Source organism: Prunus dulcis, chromosome 1, assembly GCF_902201215.1.
Source record: "Prunus dulcis chromosome 1, ALMONDv2, whole genome shotgun sequence".
Lineage (NCBI taxonomy): Eukaryota > Viridiplantae > Streptophyta > Magnoliopsida > Rosales > Rosaceae > Prunus > Prunus dulcis.
Genome location: NC_047650.1, coordinates 41,371,907 through 41,398,898, shown reverse-complemented (window position 1 = coordinate 41,398,898; position 26,992 = coordinate 41,371,907). Strand labels below are relative to the sequence as shown.

At 36.4% G+C, this 26,992-nt stretch overlaps 4 protein-coding genes and 1 long non-coding RNA gene across 5 annotated transcripts; 3 read left to right on the top strand and 2 right to left on the bottom strand.

Moving 5' to 3' along the window:
• Nucleotides 1-2,918: 2,918 nt before the first annotated feature.
• LOC117622811 lies at nucleotides 2,919-4,234 on the bottom strand. The gene is made up of 2 exons (XR_004585035.1): nucleotides 3,707-4,234; nucleotides 2,919-3,245 (listed from the first exon to the last, which is right to left on the bottom strand). It is a non-coding gene; the product is annotated as an uncharacterized LOC117622811 (long non-coding RNA).
• Nucleotides 4,235-4,849: 615 nt separating this feature from the next.
• On the bottom strand, nucleotides 4,850-7,577 carry LOC117622804 (protein ABCI7, chloroplastic). Its single transcript, XM_034353583.1, has 3 exons — nucleotides 6,501-7,577; nucleotides 5,756-6,015; nucleotides 4,850-5,410 (listed from the first exon to the last, which is right to left on the bottom strand). The coding sequence occupies exons 1-3, from the start codon at nucleotides 7,371-7,373 to the stop codon at nucleotides 5,095-5,097; spliced, it is 1,449 nt and encodes a 482-aa protein (XP_034209474.1). The 5' UTR covers nucleotides 7,374-7,577; the 3' UTR covers nucleotides 4,850-5,094.
• Nucleotides 7,578-10,663: 3,086 nt separating this feature from the next.
• LOC117620135 lies at nucleotides 10,664-11,264 on the top strand. Its single transcript, XM_034350257.1, has 2 exons — nucleotides 10,664-11,224; nucleotides 11,259-11,264. The coding sequence occupies exons 1-2, from the start codon at nucleotides 10,664-10,666 to the stop codon at nucleotides 11,262-11,264; spliced, it is 567 nt and encodes a 188-aa protein (XP_034206148.1).
• Nucleotides 11,265-13,115: 1,851 nt separating this feature from the next.
• Nucleotides 13,116-14,284, top strand: LOC117615835 (V-type proton ATPase subunit G 1-like). The gene is made up of 4 exons (XM_034344999.1): nucleotides 13,116-13,247; nucleotides 13,741-13,842; nucleotides 13,946-14,046; nucleotides 14,136-14,284. The coding sequence occupies exons 2-4, from the start codon at nucleotides 13,755-13,757 to the stop codon at nucleotides 14,277-14,279; spliced, it is 333 nt and encodes a 110-aa protein (XP_034200890.1). The 5' UTR covers nucleotides 13,116-13,247; nucleotides 13,741-13,754; the 3' UTR covers nucleotides 14,280-14,284.
• A 5,414-nt stretch (nucleotides 14,285-19,698) lies between these two features.
• On the top strand, nucleotides 19,699-26,897 carry LOC117623082 (ran-binding protein M homolog). Its single transcript, XM_034353937.1, has 10 exons — nucleotides 19,699-20,331; nucleotides 21,173-21,319; nucleotides 21,410-21,496; nucleotides 21,647-21,692; nucleotides 23,037-23,110; nucleotides 23,984-24,146; nucleotides 24,994-25,062; nucleotides 25,341-25,400; nucleotides 25,858-25,944; nucleotides 26,292-26,897. The coding sequence occupies exons 1-10, from the start codon at nucleotides 19,964-19,966 to the stop codon at nucleotides 26,571-26,573; spliced, it is 1,383 nt and encodes a 460-aa protein (XP_034209828.1). The 5' UTR covers nucleotides 19,699-19,963; the 3' UTR covers nucleotides 26,574-26,897.
• The last annotated feature ends 95 nt before the right edge of the window (nucleotides 26,898-26,992 follow it).

Genomic DNA, 26,992 nt, shown 5'->3' with positions numbered 1-26,992 from the left:
TGAAATTTTGTCAATGTTGCTTGAATTTAACAAGTGTTAAAATCCCACTGATTGTAAGGAGGAGATCCTTCTTAATTTTAAGCCTTTATAATCAATATAATTGACTGATAATTTAATTCCCTTTACTATTTCCACAAGTAACTACGTAGAATAAATGTCAGAATTATCAGCATGCCCTTGATGGAAGCAAATATGAAACTCAGACATCGAAGTCTGTTTATTATTATTATTATTACTGGCAGCATTAATATGCTAGGTAAGGGGAAACCATAATTATTTATTTATAGGCACACCTATATATATATATATATATATATATATATATATATATATTTCCAAGCATATTCAAGTACTGGTACAGATTGGAGTTCCATCAGATTCGTAAAGGGTGCAGCCCAGGGCCGGAGCTAAGCAACAATTGCAGACTGGATCAAGCTGCGTACTGCCTGAAGAAGGGCAAGTCATATAAGCAGCTGCTCCGTAACAAATCTTATTGCAAACTTTGGCTTCAGTTGGATTGATTGCCAGTAGTAGGATTGAACCTGTCATGAATTTTTTTAACATAGATGGATGATTCATCATATAGTCAAGAATACATCATTCAAAATTGAAAACAAATGAAATTTTTACGTATATATAACCAGACACCACATGTCATGAGGATGAGGTGGAGTTTTCTACGAGAAATTATTGTATTAGAGTACGGCTAGCTACATCATATAATATGTTCACGCACGTGTTATGATATCGGTGGACGACTCAAAGATATTTCTCAATTTTAGGGTATGGTAACAATAAATATTCACATTTGTTATAACACTTGAACGAGTTATACAACATAGCCGTGCATGTCACCAAAAACTTATAATAACAAGGTGAGTTGAAGAAGAGATCACATACCACAAACAAGGAGAAGAACCATTGCTCCAATATTCTTGTCTGCAGCCATGCTTTTCTGTGAGTTTGGAGGCTATGAAGATTGCTCTACTTATACTAATTATTAATAATAATAAAAATTAAAGACCAATCTCTACATCTCCTGCTGCATGCATTTCGTCGTGTGAAACACCAACAGGATCAGCAGTGTCATGGTTATCTCAAAAGTCAAAGGTTTAAAGGAGAACATTTGAATTCAAATTAGCTACTTCATCAATACATACTTTACAGTTTTAATTGCTTGCAGAAGGGTTTAGGATGAATTATGGAAAAATTAATATGGAATTAAAGTCAACAATGGGGGGAAATGATAATCAAGTTAGTAAGTACGCGGTCGTTCACACCATATAAATCTAATTAGCCAATGTTTAAAATCTCAGAATATTATTAGAAGAGGCATAAGCTTTTGTTTTTTAATCTGCTGATTATCGCAGGTTTTTTCAAATAACTAAATTCTTCAAGTCTTCTTTCTTGCACAATTTATTTGTGCAGGGGACACTAACTGTTTTATGAACTATTTAAATCCCAACTAATGCGGTAGCATGCGCTTGTTTATGGTTTACATACTATTCTCAACTTAACCACTTACGTAGCACAATAGCAAGTTGCAAAAAAAGAAAAGAACCAACTATAAGTCCAGAAACCAAGAACCCGATACAATTTGATTCTGCAGAACCAGAGAAATTTGACGTATATGGACTATAAAGAAAGTGTCATTATATATTGCTGTGTTTATTTATTAGTTAGTCAACATTTTATTTCTATATTCCAATGATATTGCAGTATATCATTTCAAACAACACCGTTGCTAAGTTTGAAAAAGCTTAGGGTTTAAGTAATGTCAAAAATGTGGGAGTGTTTGAATTAGCTATTGATCCTTGTTATTTTTATCAGCGGTTGACTGGAAAAGAGATCATTGACCAACAAATGGGAGGTAATGGGAATATACAATTTTGTTGAGAAATGTTTCATGCAATGTTGTTAAGGTGTTATACTGTTGGATGAGATTCAAGTGGTTTACACAAAATAGCCTAGGGAAAGGCTAGGAGCCACCTACGAGAACGACATCTCTCTTCTTGGCTTTGTCTTAGGAAAGGCTATAAAACCTTATCTCAAGTAAGTTGGATGCCTGATGGTTAAGAATTTGGCTAAAAGTCACTTTTGGTTCTTGTAGTTTGGCACTTCAATTACTTTTAACTCTGTAATTTTAATTCCATCAATTTTGACTCTGAATTTTCGTATTTGTAATAATTCAAGGACAAATAAGTATTCTTGTCAATTTCTTTGACTGTGCAAGGGGTAATTTCTTCAACTCAAAACCCTTGAGCATAAAAGCACGTCTAAAACTCTCCCAATTTCATATTAGGGCTTGAAATTGGCCATTTGGGTTTACTGTTTTTCAAAAATTGGAGTTAGTGGTTTAATATCGATTAGTGCAATGAAGACCTACAGATGACATGTTCAGAGATGGTCTAAGCATTCAACAATTCACAGCCATGGCAATGCCTGATTATGCCATGGACATAGTTGACCCTTCATTGCTCATTGAAAGAGATGTTGCTGATGTTGATGATGGAAGATACCAAAATGACATGCGAGCAAGACCAATTACAAGCTACCAGGATGGCAGCCCTATCCAAACAAAAAGATTGGAGGATTGCTTGGTTTCAGTGATGCAAATAGGACTCTCATGCTCTGCAATATCACCAACCGAGCGTAAGCAAATGTATGTTGTTGTCAACAAAATGAAGGCTACAAGAGACTCGTATCTCAATTTGAGAAGAAGAAGCCAGCAATATGCAAGATAGGGCTAAGTTTGTTATTTGATCTCATGCTCTGCAATATCACCAACTCCCTGCATGTTTGCATAGCCCTATTAATAGTGAGATAGGGTCAACTTAACGGTTTGCGGCAGAGGATTGGAGCCAATTTGTTCAAAACTTTTGTTGGCCATTTGGCATTGGATCTGTCAAGCCTGCATGTAGGAAGTATCATACACTTGCTGATTGAAGAGATCATACATACACGAGAGGGGCACTGTGATGAATTGTGTTTTACATGTTGCCAAAATTTAATAACATAAACCATGATAATATGTAAATGGAAGGACTCAATGGTAAGACAAATAGATGACTTGAGAACGGGTAAGAATTATGGCCTCCATCTCCTGCGCCGTGACTATGTGACTCTTATCTCCAAATTCACCATTATCATTCCCAAAGGCCTTTTCATGATCTGCTTTAAGCTTTGCAGCTGTATCCTTGAAAAGTTTCTTCTCTTTAAGACATTCGACATGTGCTTCCTTTTCTCTGAAAAAATAACAAATATAAATCAAGCATTTGATGGCTTCTTCAGCAGCTTTATCCATATAAAGCTTCTCCTATTTACGTTTCCCATACACACAAGTTGAAAAAAAAAAAAAAAAAAAAAAAAAAAAAAAAAAAAACCACACTCCCTTGCAACTAAAATTGCATTTGAAGGAATTGTAGTTACTAGAAACAATATGGCTCACAACATACTTCCAATCTTTACCAATGGGATCCTTAATTACTAAGGCCTCTGAGGAGCTAAATTGTTATTCACGGTCACATGGCTTTGAATCCAAAGGGATTTCTTTTGGGAATCAAATGAAATTTTCATGGGGGTTTGCCCCTATACCCAGATTTGATCGCAAGTGCTCCTGTTTTCTTTTGGCTGCTCCTCACACTAGTTTGTCTATGTGTCCATTTAAGATTCATAATTAAAATTTATTTGAATAAATTATTCATACCTTGGTTTCTTGGTAGGATTAGCTACAATATTATTACTCTACTCAGGGAGGAGAGGACAAGAGTCGGAGTGCATCTTCTCCTCTTTATCCACGACAAGCTGCAACAAGTTCAGAGACGTTATATGACTAAGAACATGGGACAAAAGAAATATTAACACACTAAAAGTTGGGAAACTCCACCATATTCTTCCATTGAAAAGTGTATCTTTGCTAAGAAATAAGATTTCCGAAGCTGAAGTGGTCAAGTTGGCTCTTTGTTTTGTACTTGACCCAGTGTGATTTGAGATGGCAAAGAGACTGTTGAACAACTGAACAGTACCTCATGGAAGACTAGACTATGGACTTGACCATTTCAATAACATGAAAGATTGGATAGCTAGAAGCACAGCATCATGCCCATTTTGAAACATACTAGGATTTTCTAGTCTTCCAAACACTCTGTATATTTCTAAAAAGTAGGCGACTTTCTGATGTTATGAAAACGCTACTCTTTTTTGTTTACATCTTCTTAAAAAATTCAACTTCAGCACAAACCTGTCATAAAACCCAGCACCTGCATATCCTTCCAGGTCCTCAGCATTTGAGTCTGATCTGAATATGATAGACTGCTTACTGTATAATCCTATTGGCTTGCTTGGAACAATTAACCTGAAAGTCAGATTCATGTCTGAGATGCATTGCAAAGGTTCATGAAATCTACCACGTTTAACTTCTGTCCATCAATAAGATGAGAGTCAATTTTGAGGATTGATCTCATAAAAATAACTGAATATTGATGCAAATATTGTCATATCATAAAATTAATAGTTGGTCTTACAGTTGGAGACTCTAGATTGGATCTTTTGGTAATGAAGCTCATGGCAGGTCCAGGTAATGCATCCACCAATGTCTCTCCCAATCCCTTAACTATCTGTGTTTCCATGAAGAAACAATGATGATAAGATTGTATTGATTTAAAACCCAGTATATCCAGCTGAGAGAGAGAGAGAGAGAGAGAGAGAGAGAGAGAGAGAGAGATTTTAAACTCAAAGACAAGGCATACCTCTGTATAAATCTTGAGGCACCCCTGGATAAGTGATTCTTCATGTGAATTTCAAAAGCATAATCAGCACATTTAAGTTCTTGAATAAATACATATACAAGTTACAACCATGCATCTCAAATGACGTAATATCTTCAATTTATGATTAATATGTGACAACATAGACACAACCGGAACCATTTTACAGTGCAAAATTAAAAATCAAAATAATTTATTTCCAGTCTCTGTTTGCTTGGGAATGAAATGGAGCAGAAGCGTTCCATAGTTACAAACAAGACCAAAATTTATTTGATTCTCAATGACAGTTAAAATTCCCATAGCCAATGACCAATGCTAGCACCTCCAATTATGATCCTTTATTAGTAGGATCCAACAATTCTTTAATTTGACTTTCTACGTTCTTCTTCATCCAAGCGTAAGGTAATCTTTCGATCACCTCTGCACCAAAGGAAAATAGGAGAGCCTTTCTCGCTGCCTCTAAGTCAATGCCACGTGCCTGGAAATAGAAGAGTTGGCTTTCTTCTAGGTCGCTAATTGCAGCTCCATGCGAACACTTGACATCATCAGCAATAATTTGAAGATTGGGTTTGACATTTACAGTTGCACGAGGTGCAAGAAGAAGACTTCTTGTCAGCTGCCCTCCGTCTGTTTGCTGAGCATATCTGCAAAATATAAGTACCCATTTTGTAAAAGGCATACACTGTTCCTAGTCCAACCTTATTGGTGAGCAGCAAATGTGAAGAATCTAGTCAATGATAGAAGAGGTAGCCTCAGAAGTTTAGGAAGCTTTCAGGAACTTTATTAAGAAAATCCCATAAAATAACATGGCTTTCATTGCCCTACACTAGAGGCATCTAATTAATTCCTTGGTTTGGAACTACATACATATGTAAGCTGAGAATCTCCAAGAACAAAGAAGTCACATCGGTTGAGGAAATGGGCACAAAGTATTGTGAGGCAAAGTTAACAAGCCCACAATAACCTGGACAGTCATAAAAGAGATTTACCTGTTGACCTTTATGTTCCCATCAAATACGGCTTGTCCTAGAGAATGAGACACAATGCATTTATGAAGTTGTCTGGAATAACCCCGTGGATGGTCCAAGACTATGCTACTATGTAGATCTTGTGTCTGATCACCGACAGACAAGTGCAATGTTGATAACTCGGTGATTGTGTCTGGTCCCAGTTGCTGAACATGGAGATTATGCCTGCTCAATTTTCCACCAGTACTAACCTCTACAAGCTCATATGTACTAGCTGATTCCTGAAAAACAATCAACTTCATAAATTTGATGCAAAGGGAACTGCATGATCCATAGAAGGATAAAAGTTAAATATGAGGTATGGGATCATGGACAGTTACCAAAATTGAGAGTTAATTTTCAAGTAAGATTCTATCAAATAGCATTTTAAAACTCAGGGAACTAGCTGCAATATATTATTTCAAATAATAACACTATAAACTCTTTTTAATTAACTTCAGTCCTTATAAAAAGGTTTCTCGTGCATTCCACAGGTTATCAAAATACTACAATGATCATGCTAAGACCTACTAAATTATGCGCACATACACATTTGTAGAATTATTGGTTTCTTGCCCATTCTTCCATATGCCATGATAACAACAAATCGAACCTAATTATCATTTCTAAAGTCTCCTCATAGATATCCAAGCAATACAAAAGTAAAAGGCCATGGAACATGTAACACAAAGAAACAGAGAGAGAGAGAGAGAGAACAAGAACTAACCTGGCGGACCCAAGTCCACTTTATGTGGGCAGCATTCAAAGATTGATTCTGAACATAAGAATGCCTAACTTTTCCTCCTTCTCGAACTACTACCTCGAAAACAGAATTCGCCCAATAACACTTGTCACCATCCCCACCAAAGAACTCCTCAATTATACCAATCTCCCCTCCCTTCTCCACCAACACAAGCACCCTCGGATTCGATAACGGGAGTTTATTCGACCCCTCTTCTCCGCCCTCATTAGCAAAGTACCGCAGATAAACTGGAGCCTCCACCCGGCACCCGGATGGTACATAAATCACTGTCAAATCGGGAGCCCCAATTCCATTAATGGACCAAAATAAGTCTCCATCACAACTACTAGACACAAACTCAGAGACCCTTTTCATAATGGTCTCTTCTGAGAGCTCCAGCAAGCTACCCACATAAACCCCATTTGGCAATTCGGTCAAATTTGAGAAATTTACGACAAACCCATCAACTATAACTAGAGTTGGGAAATGGGTATCTTCCAAAAAGCTTGGAAAGCTCGGTGGGCGAGAGATTGGTTGGATTTGGGAGTTCTTGATGAAGGAGGTGTCTGTGAAGCGAAAGGGCTCGTCTTTGCGAGAAGGCCATGGGGTTGAGAGGAGGGCCTCAGAGGAAGAGTCTCTTAGATTTTGGAGAGGTAAAGGAGGTGAATAAGAAGAAGAAGAGGGTAGCGAGTCTTCGAGAGCTTCAGCTAGTTGAAGAACAAAGGGGTCTGATAAGGCCAGCTGTGAGGTTGGAGAAGCTTGAGTTGAAACTCTGGGTTTGGTTATAAGGGTTCTGGGCTTGGAAAGTAAAGGTATCGGAGGTCTTTGAACATGGGGTTTGAATGATATGGCAGCCATGGACGGTGGGCTGTGGAAACTACAAAAAGGTCGAAGGTTATGTGCAGGCACGGAGCCAGAATTACATGGTGCGGATTCAGAAAAGATTTCTATCTTTGACCCTTGGATGGCTTGTGCGGTGGAGATGTAAACCAAAAACTAACCCATTATAAAGACAAATTTACAATTGATAACAAAAGGCAGAAAATACAAGAGACCAACATTTTTGTTTGATCATACAAGGGACAAACTGGGTTATGGATAGGCCGGGTATTTACACCGAAAATCCAACCAAACTAGATGAACCGGACTGATTTTGGCGGGTTAGTTTGGTTTTTTAATGAATACCATTGAAATTGACAGGAAAATTGGCCAAACCAGCTATGAACCGATTTAAATTTTCTTAAACCGATGACAACCCAAATTGGACAGCCACCATGTAATTGCCTAATAATGCAAAATTTTGGTACGCTGATAGGGACTCAAACCTGAGCCTTCATGTATAAAGTCCAAATACCAATAGACTAATTCTTCTTCTTGTGTAATATAGGTATAATCATTGTATTTATTACTTTCTAAAAGATTAAAAAAGCATTAAAAAAACAGTTACCCTCTGTTTGAATGGAGGAAAATAACTCAAGATTTAGATAAAGTCGTGAATTGAATAGGAGAAATTGATATTTCCATTATTTGATAACTTAAACATGGAACATATCACAAAGGCCCACTAGTGTAGTGGTTCGAAGTATTTACTCACCTCTCTCTCTCTCTCTCTCTCTCTCTCTCTCTCTCTCTCTCTCTCTCTCTCTCTCTCTCTCTTCTTCCTTGGCTTCTTCTCTTTCTTCTCTTCTCTCTGTCTTCTTCTTCTTCCTCCTCCCTATACTCCAAGTCGCGAAGACGCAGCCTATTGGTCTCAGTCCTCTACCATCGATGCCTCTCTCTCTCTTCTTCCTTGGCTTCTTCTCTTTCTTCTCTTCTCTCTGTCTTCTTCTTCTTCCTCCTCCCTATACTCCAAGTCGCGAAGACGCAGCCTATTGGTCTCAGTCCTCTACCATCGATGCTCGTTGAAGTCGTACCGCACCGATTTCTCAACCCGCAAATTGAAGTTGGTCTCTCATCTCATCAGCGCGCACAGCGGTCCGCGAAAAAGTAATGACTACGACATCCGGTTCAGTGGTCAGCAACTCCCTGGTGGCATGATAATCAAATCGTGCCCAGCCTTAGTCATGGATGAGAGGATGTGATATCCACCACTTTTTGTTTTTCCCTTAAAATGGTCATGGAAGCAAAGATTTGTCATTGTCTAAAATTAGTCTAAAACCAATCAAAATCCACCACTTTTTGTATTTCTTTTAAAATCAATGAGTTTTTTAATACACCTAAACTTTTATAAAGTCTTTTAAAGTTATAATTGAATACATCCAAATTTGGATGGAGTTCGAAAATTCTAGATTGAATACACCCATAATTTTATAAACTTTTATTAAAATCGTGATTGAATACACCAAAAATTTTATAGACTTCTATAAAAGTCGTGATTGAATACACATAGACTTTTAAAAACTTCTTTAAAATCTTTCAAAATCTCAATGAAAGTAATGTTGTTGATGGAGACGCCTAGAATTGAATAAAAAAATTTCATTGGAGAGATGTTGGCTGCTGCTGAGTTTTCATTCACTCCTTATGGTAGGCCACATGTCCATCCCACCACTGATTCGCCATGATCGATTAGCATCGGTGTGAGTGGTTTTTGCGGTGTATGATTGGTATTGCGATGACTTCGTTACATATATATGTACATAAAAAATTTAAAATAAAAACTTAACAAATTAACTAAATGAGTTATCATGTCATGTATCACATGAATTGATAAAGTATTATTAAAAGTTGATAAATAAGTTGGTGCCGTAACATTATTGTGTTCTAAAAAACTATTTTATTTACCAAAATCAGTACTTCTAAATCCCGTAAATTCCAATCATTAATGAGTAGGAATGTAAACATTAGAAGACTACATATCAATGATGAGGTTGTACTTATCTTCAGGACTCTCCATATTTGGCATGTGACAGAAACATATTGCAATATTCGAAACCTTAATTCCGAAAAATAACCTAAAAAAATATCAAAATTTTTGGATATTTCCAGCAATATTGCGCCGAGCCCTACTCGGTTATCACATTAATATCCCTAAAACCCGGTCGCTAAAATTAGCATACAGCATCATCATCATATATACATCCTGCCTCCTCCGACAGAAACATTGAACGACCAAACAAAGAAACAAACAAACACTTATTACATGAAATAAAGGCAGAAATGTTGGCTCCCGAATTCAACTATTAAAAAACTAACACAATATTACGAGCTAGATCTGTTTCTCTCTCTCTCTCTGGTTGACGCTGGTCGTGGATTATCCATTATGAGTTGTGTTGTTGCTGCTGCCATCTTCTCCTTTGCCTGCTCCTCCTGTGTTTGTGACTGCGCGAAGAACACGCCCTACACCTCAATCATCCCTTCTTGTCCTCCCGTAAGTTCGTTTATTTTTCTGTCTCAACTATGATTGAGATCGCACGCTTAATCTATCATAATCCTAAACTCATATCTCCGTTCACTGTTATAGTTCGTCCCTTTATTTTTCTGTCTATGATTATAGCTCAATGCTTAGCAGTATTAAGAAGCAGGGTTTCCGGGTTTCTCTTGGTGCTTGATTTCTAGTTTCCAGATTTGCATGCTGAGCTGTTCACTTTCATATTCGACTCTCGAGCTTTTCGGACGCGTATTCGTTTCTTTTGTGCTTTTTCCAATTTACTTTTTTTTTTCCTTCGCTTGACCAACAAAAAATAGTATATCCCTCGTAGATGCCAGACAATTCATGCATTTGTGAGTTGTTGTGGCCGTTGATCATGATGACCATTGACCATTAAGTAATTGGATCATATTTATGGTGCACAAGATTCAATTTTATGGTCTATATATAGTCTTTTCTTGGTTATATGTAGTTTTTTTTTTTTTTTTTTACATTATTTATTTATTTAATATTATAAATTTTACAACTTTTTTTTTCTAACAACATGCTTAATTTGATTTGTTTGGTTGAAATTATCCAGGTGATTCAGCTGATTCCCGAATAAACCAATCAATCTTCAAGTCACAGATAATTACACTTGTAAAAGTCTTTGTATGTAAAGCAAAACTAACAGTATGCAGATCTCCAATCCAAGGATAACCAGACCCATCCTCCTCTATAACTAGAATTGAATCCCAAGCCCCTCACTCTTGAACCCCAACAAACCCCATCTGATCATATCATGATCTCCGATGACGACTTTTCTCCACCCACCTCCCCCTCTCTATTAACGCCCGGGGACTACATTGGCATGCAGTCCTGCGTCGACGTTCTGACTGACGAAGAATTGGGTTCCGGTCGCCTCCGTCATAAACCTAACCGTTTTAGCAAGAGAGAGGAAAGATCGTTAAGGTGGGTACCCAAGAAGATGAAGATGAAAGACTATATGGAGGTTCCACCTCCCATCCCGTCGCTGGCGCGAACGGAGAATCTTCCTTCTCACATGCCTTGGATTTTGAAGAGGCATTACACGACCGACGGACGGTTGATTTTGACCGAGGAGAAGGTGAGGCACCATGAGTACTTTAGGGCACACAGATCCAACGGCCGTCTTAGGCTGCAGCTTGTCCCGCTTGACGACGACGTTTTAGTTCCACCAGTTGCTTGTGATGGTGATGATGATGATGATGATGAGGAGGATGATGATGAGTACTGTAGTGAGTATGATGACAATATAGATGCTTATGATGATTATGACGACGAAGACAATGATGATGCTTATGGCTATGATTATGATAGCCATGTTGATGATGATGATGATGATGATGTTGTTGAAGAAATAATTAATATCGTTAATACATCAAATGGGTTAGCAGGGAAATGCTTGAATATCAACAGTGTGGGAACAAGGCCACCGTCTATCTTGGATGTACCAGTTCCAGCGATCAGGTATGTACATTAGGTTTTTAGTTGTCCTTTTCCAAATTCCATGAGTTATCATGCATTGCTAGAGAGTAGAAGCTAGGTTAAGGACTGCAGATTGATTAAGGCTAATTAATTTATGAAAGCAGATTGATTAAGGCTACTACAAATGGACCAAGAAAAGGTTTTCCGGGGCAAGCTGGCTTTGGTGGTCTCTTTCGCAACCATGCCGGTCGTGCTGTCAGTGCTGTTTGTGAGCCAATCGGTATCTCCGCTGCGTATGTGACTAAACTTGCAGTCCTCATGATCGCTATAATCACAGCTTGGGAGAAGGGCTGGTTTCGTTATGGTTGGAAACAGATTCTCAGTTGGTCATACATTTTTACCCTAAACCCCTTTCTGCTCCTTGGTCTTTGTGTCCTCAGCGGAGACATTGTCTTCATCGAAGAATAAGTTTCATGATCAAGCTTCAGAGTTTCTCATGTAGACAGAGAGGGCAATGCATGATGTGGCTAATAAGCTTTGCCAACCATGTAGTTCATTTGGTTGGGATAATGCTGCTTTCTTTGATGGTTGACTTAGTAGCTAGCCAGGGGTGGTGAGCCATTGTATGGTCTTTTTTTCATTGCCCTTGTTCTTGTAACTATCATCACTTTTTTTCTCTTGTGCTAAATCCACTTGCTTTATTAAATAAATAAGTTTTGTATAATATCAAGGATCCTTTCAACAAATAAATATCACATAATACTAATTTATGTTAACAAATAAATATTACATAATATTAATGTTATGTTATTAAATTGTCATTTTCTTTTTCGAATACTAACATGTACTCAAATTTTGGGGTTACACTACTTTTAACCATATACATATGGACTATGATGAAAAAATCATCAATATCGGCTGACATATTGGAAAAATAGGGGACGGACATGGAAAGGTCAGAGTGATTAGGGCTTGAGGTCAACTGTGTGAGTCTATTTCCATGGATTTGCCGTTTATTTCCTTTTCATTGTATTAGAGAAATTATAATGTCCTAATTTGTCTTGAGGCATAGAAAAGAACTTCAATTGGAGTAGTTTATTATTTCAATTCACAATCTTTTGATTAATTCAATATCTTAGTGCGTAAGTGATTTATTTCATTAAAGTTTATTAGTGGTTTTTCCACTGCTAATAGTTGCACACTCGCAATTCACATAATCTCTACGGCTTGGACATTTTAGGGTAATCAGTTATAAGGACATATGTATGGTAGCATGAACACAAGTCTTGCAAGAGAATTGAAAAACTAAACATGAAAAAAGTAAGCATGGGTATGTTTGGAACTGCTATACACATATACAAGGGCGGAGCCACATACAGGATTGTAGTGGCCGTGGGCCCCCCAAGTTCCATAAAAAAGCCAATAACTCTTAAATACCTGATGTTATATCAGTTGAAATATAAGGACTATAAAGCCTTGAAATTACAGTACTGCCCCCGAAAAATAAGCTACTAGCTCCGCCACTGCACATATATACATTCTTTGATTTGAGGGATCCCAATTGAAGCTCACTTTGTATACGTGTCATGTGTTCATCAATTTAGATATATAATAAGATGATAACAAGAGAATCTAGAGCTCACTCATCACCATGGAAATTTTTGGGGTTGAGGACCCAGTAATTTCTCAACAGAATGCTTCTCTGCTGGTAATTTTATTAAAACATAATAAACTACTTAATTACACGAGGCACTTATGGAGTTTCTCCTCTCCAACATTTTTTACCTTCAAACAACTTATACTCTCATTCATTACTCCTCCTGAGAGCGTTTCTGAGGATATAACCCTTCTGCTATAAATATTTTCGTTCAAGTTTTGACCTATTTTCCTTTCTCTTCAATAAGGCAGAAGAAATTCAGGTATTTTCTAATATCATATATATGTTTTAAAGTTTTCTTACTTTCTCTTTCTGAATCATTTGTCCCATATATATATATATATATATATATATATAGTCCCCTTCTATTGAGGGACTGATATGCAAGTATCAGTTCACGAACGAGTTAATTCTATTATTATTTAATTATATAAATCTGCCTTTGTTTGCATCAAACAACCCTTATTTTTGAAAGGTGAATTAGAATATGATTTGTTGCAATAGCTATTCATTACTGAATGCTACTCTATCTATAGGAAATGTCTGTTCTGTCATCTAGAATTTATTGGACTTTTCTGAATTGAATATCTGATGAGTTTCACTTATTGAACAAGATGACAGCCAAGAAAAATTTATCAAGGTAGAGATGAAAGGGTTTCTGTAAAAAGTATAGATGAGAAAAACGAATTATTAGTGTTATATTTTAAAAGTTCCTTGGTTTTCTCAAGGTAGACTTAGTTCTTTCCCTTTTTCAGGTAACACACTTGCCATGGATTCCGTTCGAGGACAAGGCGGCATCCAGATGCTGCTAACAGCAGAACAGGATGCTCAACACATTGTTAACAGTGCCAGAACCGGTAAATCCATAAGCTCTCCTTTTTTTTTCTTTTTTTTCTTTTTTGGTGTTCTTATCCTTTTTCCTTTTAACTCTTGACAACAAGACAATCTTGCATTCTTCAGCGAAGACGGCGCGCTTGAGGCAAGCTAAAAACGAAGCTGAGAGGGAAGTGCAACTCTATCGCACCAATATGGAGGCTGAGTATGAAAAGATGATTTCAGATGTACCACAACATGAGCTTCTATAAAGTAATTTGAGTCCTTATTCTGGGATATATATACGTTTCTTTGATTAGGTTTTAATTTTATTCAGACAAGTGGGAGCTCTGGCTCCAATGTAAAAAGGCTTGAGGAGGAAACTGATGCGAAGATTAAAAACTTGAAGGAATCATCCTCAAAGGTCCGATCGGATATCGTCAGCATGCTTCTGAAGTATGTCACAACTGTGAAAACTTGAAGCATATGCAGGTTTGTGCAACTCATTTGTTAATTCTAATTAACAAAGGGGTATTTTATTATAGACCCATTTCATGCTAAAAATGTTGAAAAACACCCTTATATTACGCATATTTGCATTTAGTACTTATTTTTTATGACTAATTTTACTTTTAAGGTAAATAATGGAAACAAATGCACACGGGTGGCACCACAGTCAAAAAGTGTTCATATTTAATCAATTTAATAATAAGGATGTGGACATGTCATGGCCTCATTCATGATTCTATAACACAATTACAAATTTCATGTATATTTTGTGTAATTATGACAAGCATTCACATGTTACAAATTTCTAATAATCGGTTGCTAACTAATATTAATTTGTATTTTCGGCTTGTCTTATGATGCAGTCACAGTGTACATGTGAAAGGCAAAGAGAGAGATAACCTGGAATAAAGGGGTCTGAAAGTAGCAGATCGGGATAGAATTCCATATGGATTGTTTGTTTATTGCTTCGATGCGTGTCTTAGCTTACAAAGTTCTTTTCAGAGACATTTAGTTTCTTCCACAATTATGATAAGTTATTTAAGTTATATAGCATTTGGAATTTTTATATATAAATTTCCAAGGATGTCGATATAAACGTTACAAAACAAACTAATTATGTCACTTATTTGTTAACAACACAAAAATTGCAACTAGCATACACATCATTCAAACTCCCATTCTTTTCTAAATAAACTAGGAGATATATAGCTAGATCCAGATGATTGTGTGTTTGTGGAGTAGTGACTAACTTGGAGTTACTTTTTGTGGAGTTCCATGAACAATGGTGGAATCAGGAATTTATTTAGAGTATGACTATTTTTTTATTTTTTTATGACTTCTTCTATAATATAATATATAATGATTCAAATTGTTTAAATTTTTTTTGGTAGGGGCCTAAAGCCCAAAAACAACATAACTAAACGTGAACGAGGCCTATAGTCTAGTTAATTTTAGAAATTATTTTTCCAAACACTAACACAAATAAGTACAACCAAATCCAAAAAAAAAAAACAACACACACACACAAATCAATAGAACTAAAAATTGGAGCCAATTAATTAGCAAACAAACAACCAATGAATAAATATCATAAACTTGAGAAATAAAGGTGAGGTAATCCCATAGATTGCATGCAGATTGTTGAAGATTCAGAGCTTGGTACCATTGATTTAATGATGTTCTAATATATTAATGTTGTATTTGAGTTTGACCAACGACAAACAATAACAAGGAAAAAAGTGTAAGTTGTGTTATTTTAATGTTCTAATGTTTTTCTTTTTTTTTCTTTTTTTTTTTTATAAATTTTTTTGTAAGTTATGTTTATCTGATCTTATCCCTTTTCACTAGTTGAGAAGAAAAAAAATTTGCTATGTGTGGCCATGAGGTAGTAGGCTTATATTTATTTGTACTGCATTTCTTTATACATTTAAGCCTAAAGTGAAACTTAGCACTAGGCTAAAGCCCAGTACAGTCCCTTAATAGTTCTGCCCTTGTCCATGAACAATTACACCAGAATACATCAGTTACAATAGTGGCGAACTTGTGCAGGAGCAAGGAGGTGCACCTGCACCTCCGGTCACCGGATAACTCCATAAAAGCTGTCGGAGTTGCACATCTGCTCAGACCAGAGACGCACGCAACTTGTTCGATGAAATGCGCAAGAGACCTAGTGCTGCGCTGCTGTCTGTTGTGCGCTGTGCGCAGCGCGCGCACTTTTTTCTTTAATGAAGCCTGGCCAAAACGACATCGTTTGGGACTAAGATTTTTAAATAATAATAAAATAAAAAAAGAGCACAGAAACAGCTGGGCCATTTCGTGGGCTTCTATAGGGTTTTAGTTGGGTTTTATAGTTCTTGGGTTTTTATAATTCCTTACTTAATTGGATTTTAATTAAGAGTTTTCTTTATTTAATTGGGTTTTGGGAATTCCTTAACATCACCTAATTTCATCAAAGTGTGTATGCATCAAAGTCAGATGTATATATATTTTTTCTTAAGCAAACGCCAATTTTGTTCATTTTTTTTTTCTTTGAGCTCTTAGCTTTTAAAAATTGCACCTCCACTGAAAAATTCCTGGATCCGCCGCTTGTTACGACATCTCACAAAAAACGCCATGAACTACCATTTGTGGCGGGAAACTACAAGCAATAAAAGCCCGCATTGTAAATAAGGTCACTTAATGAGGATATGTCCTCTATAGTCACGAATAATCCCACGAAACACGCCTCAAATCTTTGTTAAGACATGCACCAAACATCGTTATAATTGTTTTAGACCACGTCTAGTGTCGGCCTAATTGAAAACACTAAGGGCAAAATGGTCAAAGTCTTCTAAAATTTTGGAAATAATGAAAATTTCGAACAGGTCATTACATCCGTCAATTTAAACAAGACCGATATGGAGAGGGGATTACTGAAACATAATATCTATGCCGCTTCTTAAACATAATATCTGAAAGTTCCTTTAATTGGTCTCCGCACCTGATCCAATAACAACAAAAAGTTTGAATATGAAAAAAAAAAAAATTAAGTTAGAAACTATTATACTAGGATGACAAATAAGACAAAAGTTGCGTTTTAGACTTACACTTTTTATGTATTATTTAATTCAATATATATAGTCCTGATCTCTTGGACTACAGGGGTCTAAGAGATTTGTGGTCATTCACTGTTTGATGTAAATTCAACTATTCACTAACTCTTGCACTTCTTTTAAGAAACTTTTTTGAACCATTGGATTAATATCCAACGGTAGGTGACCACAATTTCTTGGACTCCTGTGGTCCAAAAGATCGGGATTGATAATATATAATACGTGAAATACATATTTTGGTGGTTGTTTTGAGACACACTTAGAAGCCACTTAATAATATATTCTTATGAAAAATATATAATATGCATATATATTCTAAAAACAAGGTGCATTTGGGTTGGGGATTACCATCACCGCCTTGCCCCAAACATTTTACCTGAAAATTTCCCCAACTCGTTCTCTTTTATATCTTTCATACCCGATCAATGGGATCTAATTCAGTAGAAAAAGGGCCTTAACTTACAAACAAGAGGTCTTATTAGTTGTGTGTGAGAAATTCGACCCCCTTTTAATTTAGGGGGTGTATTCAATTGAAATTTTAAAAAACATTTTAGGGATAAAAAAGTCTAGTGGATTTAAGTAGAATGTAACGACTTATAGGATTTTTTTTATGGATTTTTTTTTATAATCAAGATTTTTTACTTATGTATTTTAAAAGATTTATAAGATTTGAAAGGATCACATGGATTTAATGGATTATGAGTTTAAAAAATCCAGTGGCTTATAATATACCACATCAGCTAAATAAGTTTTGGTTTTATTTTTTTGAAAATGACAATGCTAACTATAATTCTGCTAGTAACCCATATCGGTTCCCAACTGCTGCAGCGAAGCCTCTTGGAGGCATTTCGACAAACAGATGGTGGGAACCAACCGAGAGCTGAGGATTGCAAGAACAGTGGGCATGTACAAGAAATGTATTTTGTACAATCTTAATAAAAGCCATGTGAGACATCCCTGAAAAATTGTAATCTCAGTTATAGCCAAAAGAACACCAGATATAGCATTATCAAGAACTTCAACACATCTAACCCTCGCAGACTTTGAGATTGGAAGCATACTCATCACTTATTCAGTCACTCTACCAGACTCATATGTGATCAGATAATACAATATCCAGAAGAATACCATTAACTGAGATACAAAATTGAAAATCTCTGCTGCTCCAGAAATAATGGAACTACCAATGAAGAACATAAATTTGGCACCACCTTTAAGAACTGATGCACTACTAGCAAGTATGCGTTGTGATACATCCACACCTCGAATTGAAAACCCTTTTGCCATCTCAACTAATTATTCTTGGTAATTACTAATTCCCTAACAATTGTATCAACCTCTGTGTAAATATGTCCCCATTCCCTGTTACTGATTCGATTTTTCGAACTCAGAAGTTTTTCTGTATACGGAGATAGGTTACCAAATGCTGTTGAAGGCTTTGAAGAAAAATCCCACGTGAAAAAAATTTCACATGAAAAATCTCATGGGTTGGGGTAGAATTTGAGATAGAGTTTGGTATTTATACTTCCCACTAAAAAGTCTTCACAATTCCACGTTTTAAAAAATCCTTCGAAATTAGCAAGTTTTTGAATACCATAAGACTTTTTCATACTTGTTTAAAGTCTTGATTGAATATCATGTGATTTCGACACCTTCTTTTAAAAATCATAATAGTCTTAATGGAATACCACAAGACTTGTTTAGATTATGTAAAAGTCTTAATTGAATACCACAAGACTTTTTAATCCCAAAATAGTCTTTTAAAATCTCAATTGAGAAGATCATAGTTACACACCCTAGATTTTTTTCTAAACAAACCTAAACTCTCTTTGAAGGAGAAACTGTGAGCTTGCACTGCAGCCCCCGCTCCCCTCTGAGGGTGGGTGGCTTCCCTATCTTCCATCTTTCTCTCCTCATCTCCGTTTCTCATTTCCTACTTTTCTTCCTCTCTCCTCTTCTCTCCCCAAATTCTTTTGGATTTTGGCTTGCCCAGATCTATCTGGATATTGTCTTTTGTTTGTTTGTTTGTTTGTTTGTTTGTGTGTTTACTGTGGTAGGTCCTTGGTGACTTTTGTTGTTCTTAGACGTGTCTTGCTGTCACTGAGATGGTTGTGGTGTAGTGTTGTTGACCCAACTTTTTTCTTTGGTTTTCATTGTGTTTTTGAAGCAAGTATTGCAATCTACCGTAATTGCCATGATTTTGTTTCAGCTTTTGGTCTACTCACATGAATTTTGCTCTAGTTCAGTGTTTGGAGTTGGAAAAGTGATTATTGCCGGTTTGTGTGGGATCGAGTTTTGTCTATACAAAATAAGAGGTTTAACCATGTTGGTACTACGAGTATCTTTGATTTGTTGGAGAGGATATAGTGCGGTGTCTTTGTTTTTGTGTTTATTTTAGTATAATAATTCGTAGAAACTCAATAGGAGTTCGTTGATGTTTGTATTTAGTATTTGACTTTTTTATGCGGATTTGCCGTAACTGCCATTACGCGATGGATCTGTATTGTAGGTATGAGTATAGGTGTTTTTGTCTGCCAAATTGGAGGTTTTAGGTTTTTCTGGCATGCGTAATTCTCTTCAAATCAAACCAATTTATTTTTGTGTTTGGTCAGTGGAGATGTTGTACTCATATTTGGCATTGTAGCTACTCTGTACCTTATTATTTTTATTTTTATTTTGTTTTTGTTTTGTTTTGTGTGTTATCAATAAAATTATTATCACTTTTAATTAAAAAAATATCAATTAAATACCCCTCTTAAACAATAACTTATACTGAAAAATAAATAATAATATCATTCATAGCCGACCCATTTAGGTTGAACCCGTCGGGAAACTTGCCATCCCCTTGGAAAATTGCCATGCTAGCGCAAGTATTTCATAAAATATTTTCAAGGAAACACGGTGATAAAAGATTCTTGATTCTTTCCCTCTATCTGCAGTAACAAATCATTTCCATTTATCTTACTCTGCTAAGTCCCCAAATCGAAGAAGGGCTTTGGTTTCCAAGTTTCCACTCTGATTTTCACCAAATGATTCTTCAGTTCTAGGGTTTCAGATTCAAACAATGAGCAACAACACCAACAGTACCAACGGCCACAGCGATCGAGATCTGGGCCTGTGGTTCCTAGAGCAGTCGCGGCTCGGCTCGGCTCGTGTGCCGACGGACATGGACGAGGACGAGGAGGCTCCTACAGAGCTCAATACCATCAATAGCTCTGGAGGCTTCCTCGTGGTGTCGCCCGATAAGCTCTCGGCCAAGTACACCAACGTCAACCTTCATGGACACGACGTTGGTGTAGTTCAGGCTAACAAGCCAGCTCCGGTCAAGCGGCTTGTCTACTACTTCGAGATTTATGTCAAGGATGCTGGGACCAAGGGTCAGATTGCCATTGGATTTACTTCTGAGAGCTTCAAGATGCGGAGGCAGCCCGGGTGAGGCTTCTAGTTTGATTGGGTCTGTTTGCTGTTGGAGAAAATGAATGAGCATAATTGTCACAGTTAGTGGTCTTTTTTGTTGTTGGTAATTTGTAAATTTTGGGAAAATATGAAAGAATTTAAACGGATGTATTGGGTTTTAGTTGTGGATTCAAGTTGGGGCATTGCTTGGTGTCTGTGAAACCGAATAGGACAAGACAGAATAGAAATAGGAAACAAAAGTGAGATTGGGTTTTAATCTGCAACTGGGGACTTTGTAAGCTAGAGATTTTCTTATAATGTTATTGGAGAGAAGCTTGTTTTGGTTTTGGTGGTTCTTTTTAGTTAGGTTAACTCGTAGAAGGTCAATGGACATATGTTTTACTGGCAAATAACTCATCAGCTGATGAGTATTCTGTTGCATAGGTTTGTCTGACCTTTAATTGTCTGAACTTTTTATTCTTAATTGGGTTAATAATTGCATGGCCTGTGAAATAATGGTGCAACATATGACACATACGCACCATAAAAAGTTCCCTTCGTTGAGATGTACATAAATTTTGTTATGAATTGGGGAGTTTGTTTCTTTTATGCAGTCAACAGCCCCTGATGGCCTGCCACTACCTGTGATGAATAGGATTTAGTGGGTTGGTGTCAATTTTAAATCTTCTGTCTTTATTTGTGCTTCTCAATTCCCAAGGGAAGAAAAGAAGGAAAAACAAAGCAAAAAAGCATTCCTTTTCTGCATGTAGCATTGTTTTTCATACTGTTTGTGAGATTTGAAAAGTACTAGTTTGAATTGGCAAGTTCTGTTATTTTAGTTATGCTATTTGTGTTAATCTAATAATCCATGAGGCAGGTGGGAGGCAAATAGTTGTGGCTATCATGGGGATGATGGACTACTTTATCGTGGACATGGAAAAGGAGAGGCTTTTGGCCCAACCTACACCTCTGGTGATATAGTTGGAGGTGGTATCAATTATGCTTCACAGGAGTTCTTTTTCACGTAAGACAGTGGTCTACTTTGTTTAGTCTGTTTTCTCCTGAGAATACAGTGGTGTTTAAGGTTATCTTGTTTGTTTCATGTGTTTGCCAGTAAAAATGGTGCTGTGGTGGGGACAGTGCCCAAGGATATGAAGGGTCCCTTATTTCCTACAATTGCTGTACACAGCCAAAATGAGGAGTATGTGGTATCCTCTTCGAATGTTTAAGCTTTTTCAAATGTTCATCTGTTGTAATTAGGCAATTGCTTGCGTATTTACTTCTCAGCTTCAGATAATACAGATTCATGTTCTCATGTTCTCGAGATGTGTGCTTAATTTTGATCTGGCAGGGTGAATGTCAACTTTGGGCAGCAACCTTTTGCTTTTGATCTTAAGGCAAGATATACTCATCATTCCTTCTCTCTTATTTCAATAAATATGATCTTTTATTTTGTCCCTGTGTCATTGGTGTTCACAATCTCAGCAATCCATTGGTAGCTGTTTCTCTTTTAAAACTTTCAAGTGTAAAATTTAGATTTAGATTACTGATAACCACTTTTGTTGTGGTTATTATTTTGTTTTATCAAGTCAACTTTGTGTTAGTAAAGAAGCATAAAAAAAAAAAATTTATTTACCCCTCCTGCGCTCTCCAGCTGTTGATCATAGACTATGTTACTGTTAGGATTTGTTGGGTCATGGAATGGGCAGAGGCAAGGGCATAGCTCTCCCATGAAGTGCTTTCTAACTTTTAGATTAAAGCATGGGATTTTCTTTCCCATAGGTTTCCAACTTTTAGAATAAAGCATGGGTTTTGTAAATGCAGCGAAGTTTGCAGTCTTGTTTTCATTCTCTTAGGAATGAATCTTCAGACAGTTTTCAACTTTCTGGAATGACTACGAATACCACTTGTATCCCGTCATGCAATTAACTAAGGCAAACATGGACAGGCCACTTTGATCCCTTCTTACAAATACCACTTGAGTCCTAGTAATGGACAAACCCTCAACGGGGATAAGAATGAAATCACTTTGATGATTCCAATTCACAGCATGTCCAAAGAAGCAGAAGGAAATAGCTGCACTACACAACCAACATTCCTGTAATATTTGTTCCTCAAATTGGGCTTAGGATTCACAAGAGCCAGTTATGTGCGTTAGACAGGGCCTTAAAGTTGTAGCAGTGGATATATGATTTTTGACTTCATTTTTCTTTTCAATTATGCCCATCATTTTGAAATTTGGAACAACTTTATTGTTTAATCAAGTAAATGGACAAAGACAGTGAAAAGGGTATTGAAACAATCTTGTACTATTTTTTAACAGTCTGAAATATGAGGTACCATTTGATTCTTTGAATAAGTTTAGTGGAGAAAAGATTTGTGGCATTTTTAATTCATTTGAATTCCTAGGTGGAAAAATAATTTATGAAACTATAGGACAAGCAAAGGGGTCCCTTTCTGGTGAACACTCTTTGACCCAGAAAATTAAAGATAGGCCAAAACAGATACCCCCAATATTTATTTTGAAAAAGGGTGCTGAATGAATAGCATTCCTGCTCTGCATTGATTTTTTGCTTCTCTCATTCTTTATTGTTTGTACTATACTTTTTATGAATCCTATTTCATAAAGGATTGTGCAGGTTAGACTTGAAAAGATTTATTAGATTGAAGTTATAAAACTTGCTACATGTTTTGAATGTCATGTCTTCTTGTCGAAACTAATTTTCGCAACATCTGATTAGGAATTTGAAGCGCAAGAGAGGATGAAGCAACAAAGGATGATTGAAAAAATTTCATTGCCAACTGTTAGTCATGGGTAAGTTCACATTTTTATATATCTTGAAGAAAGGCATCTGATGTATTTTGGCTTAGGCATATACGTTAAGGAGAAATGATCTGATGTTGATGGTTAAACAGACGCTCTGTGATTGGTTTTAGTAATTAAAGTTTGTGTTTCTGTGGTTACCTTTTATATAACTTGTTAATCTAGTTATAGGAATTTTATAGATTGAGGAATTAGATGCAGTTCAGTGATAGTTGTAGTTGGATTAACGCAACCACATCTTTTCAATATATTTTCAGTTAGGTCATCACTCTCCTTCTTCAATTTTGAATGTTCTTTAAATCTGGAGTTTTGTTAGTAAATTATATAACCTGGTCCGAATTATGTACTCACATGAATGTTGACACTGAATTGTCAACCAGGGTTCAAGTAGGAATTTTGACAAATTCAGGGTGTTAGAGGTAGGAACTGGCTATGTTTGGGGGTTGTTGAGATGCATAAAAATTGCATTGATAGCCTTGAAAATTTGAAACAAAAGAGGAAACGGGGGGCGGGCAGGTGAGCCGGGGTCTTCCCAAGTTTTCCTTCCTGTCATTGTAGCAGACTCTTCCCATCAAGAAAAAAGGAAAAAAAATCTTGCAAGCTTTGGAATTTGAACTCTTTGTTTCAATAGACTGTCTAGGATCAAAACTAGAATAGGCTCCTTAAAGTAATAAATTTTGATCAATAGTCCAGTTGAATTCCTGGTAAGTTTTGTTTGAGAGAGAGAGAGGATGTCAATTTTACCTGGGTTTAATTTTGTTATTTCTAGCAACATATCAATATGAATTTTACCTGGGTTTAATTTTGTTTATTATGAAAGCTTTTATGTGTCAATTGTTAATTCATTTATACTTTGTTACCCAGAATTGTTCGCTCCTACTTACTACATTATGGCTATGAAGATACGCTCAATTCATTTGACATGGCTAGTAAAACTACTGTTCCTCCTGTACATATAGCTCAAGAAAATGGTTTTGATGAGCAGGACGTTGTGTTTGCACTAAATGAGAGAAAGACTCTTAGACAGGTATCATTCTGTTGTGATTACAATCTGTCTTTAAAGTTAAGTTAGTTTTCTGCTTCCTTTTTGTGTTTTGAACCATCTCCTTTTTGGGATCCTCTTATATTTGCATGGAAGTTTCCAAATCCCAGTTGTTTGGGATGATATATATATTATTTTTTTGGCTTTTGACTCAAAGGTTTCAAGAAACCAGAAAAAAAAAATGTTGCTGCTATAATCTGGAGACTGTAGTATTTAGTACGATGTTCAACCACAGAACTTGATGACATGAGCAAAGATTTATGCCTGCTTGGCTGATATCTATATGAAGTTTTTCTGTAGAATCAGATCTTAGCAATGGCTGCAAGATCCATCAAATTGCTGGGTTGTAAAAGATTTATTTCTTATTATTGATATATTTACAATGACACCAATAATAATGATAATAATGATATGGATGATATATGCATTTTATCTCACATTTTCACGTCTAATTTCTGTTGACAATATTTTTGTGCAACATGTGAATGTTTTGGTCTAGTTCGCTTGAAATCAGCCTATGAATGCATCCGTTTTTTGTCATTCAATTTGAAGATATGTTTACCTGCTCATGTCTTGGTTTATTTATGTAATTAGTTATTCTGTTCACGGCTTAGGGAGTGTTCGACTGTCAAATGGTACACTATCTCCTCATGGCTTAGGAGTTTGGGGAATATCATAGAATCAGTTTGTGTACCATTTGATATATGGATATTTTTGTCTTTCCTTTGCATTGCTTGTGTACCACTTCATTGGTTACTATATAACCAAAATATATTAATTTTTTCTAATATAAGATTTGTATCTGGCTAACCACTTTTCTCTGCTAATGAAGCTTATCAGGAATGGGGAGATCGACTCTGCACTTGGTAAACTCCGGGAATGGTATCCCCAAATTGTTCAGGTAGACTGTCTAATGCTTCAGAATGTTTTCTTTTGTGGTCATCTTTGTTTTTCTGTATTTCTTTGCTCTTGAGGTTGACAAGATTTTGTTGGTACATGCTGTGAATTCTGCAATGTTTGTGCTTGAGAGGATTCAAACAGAAATTGTATTAAGGTCCTCACATATGTTTTAATGTGGTGGTTTTGCATTTTGGTTATTGGTAAAGTTGATCATCCTAAACTTCTTAGGATCAATGCTTAATTTTATTAAGGTTCTGACATATGTTTTACCTTCTGCAGGATGATAAATCAGCTACTTGCTTTCTACTCCACTGTCAAAAGTTTATCGAATTGGTCCGGGTATGTTTTTCCCCTATTAGAAGAATTAGCTTTAGTATTGCTGCTGCTAAAAAAACTTTAATATTTCCAAAAAAGTCATGGCAAGCACTTCAGTTATTCATTTGAATGAAATTTTAGATGGATACAAGAAGGGCTTGTGTACCTGTCACATCTCAGTGCTGAAGCGTTGAAGGAAACTATGAACTGATGATTATGAACTTGGGTTGAAGTGTGCTTAATTTCATTTCAAATAGTTAGATCTACAACTTTCAAGTGTTAACAAACTGGCACATTAGATTTAGTGTTCGCGAATAACAAGCTGCTGCCTACTTTATCCCCTTGACATCTTTTAGGTCTGGCTTATTATATGCATGTCTTTGTTTGTTTATAGAGCATATGATTGCTAACTTTGGTGATGTTAATGACAAAGTTAATAGATATTTACAGATGGTTTGTGATACTTAAAATTTTCATGTAGGTCGGAGCACTTGAGGAGGCTGTGAAATATGGAAGAATGGAATTAGCAAAGTTCTTTGGCCTGCCGGTGTTTGAGGACCTAGTTCAGGTAATAACAGAATTTCTTTCGAACTATGGAATATTTATTTTATCGATGCATCTGTCTTTGGATAATATGTGAGATTCATTATTATTAAAAAACTATGTGAGTTAGTTTTTGGGCTTCCTTTTTTTGTTGGTATCTTCCGAATTTAGGTGATGGTTTGTGGATGGTGTTTAAGTAACAGTTACAGTTCATATGGATGATGTTTTTTAGTCTGCTTGTAGTATTGGGTTTGAGTTGCTACATGTTTCTTTGGTGCTTCTTTTGCAAGACGTGGATTAGAACTAGAATGCTTCTATTTTTTTCATTGAAGCTTAAGCTTGTCATCATCGTTACAACCCCTCTCTCTGTAGGATTGTGTTGCTCTGCTGGCATACGAACGGCCACAAGAGTCCTCAGTTGGATATCTGCTTGAAGAGTCGCAGCGTGAAGTTGTGGCAGACACAGTTAATGCAATGATCTTGTCTACAAATCCAAACCTGAAAGATTCACAAAGTTGCTTGCATTCATATCTTGAGAGGTTACTCAGGCAACTCACTGCTTGCTGTTTGGAAAGAAGGTTGTTGAGTGGGGATCAAGGTGAAGCTTTCCATCTGCACAGAGTACTTAACAGTTGTAAGAAGGCTAGGTGCTAGCTGATTTGTTCTCCAACTTATCTTGGTCTGTTCATATGCACAGTAGGCCATATTCTGAACTGCTTCTCGACCAAACAGATTGGCGTAGTGTTGAGCATACTGTATAGAGGCGCCCATGACGTTTCCCTGAGCCAGACTGATACTTCTTTTGCTGTATAGAATGGGATGTTCTCTTTCTGTAAGATTGTAACCCACCATCATAACCTTGAATTAGAACATTGAATTGAACTGGCATGTGGGAAATGTTACATATTAGGTTTCAATGGATGCAATTTGCATTATAGGGTTCAACAAATTTCAAATTCAATTTGATAGGTTGCTGCACACTCGAATTTAGCTTGATGCGCATTCAAATTCTAGGAAAATACTGAAAACGAAACAGAGGATGGTGCATGTTGAAGTTCATAGAATTCGAATGC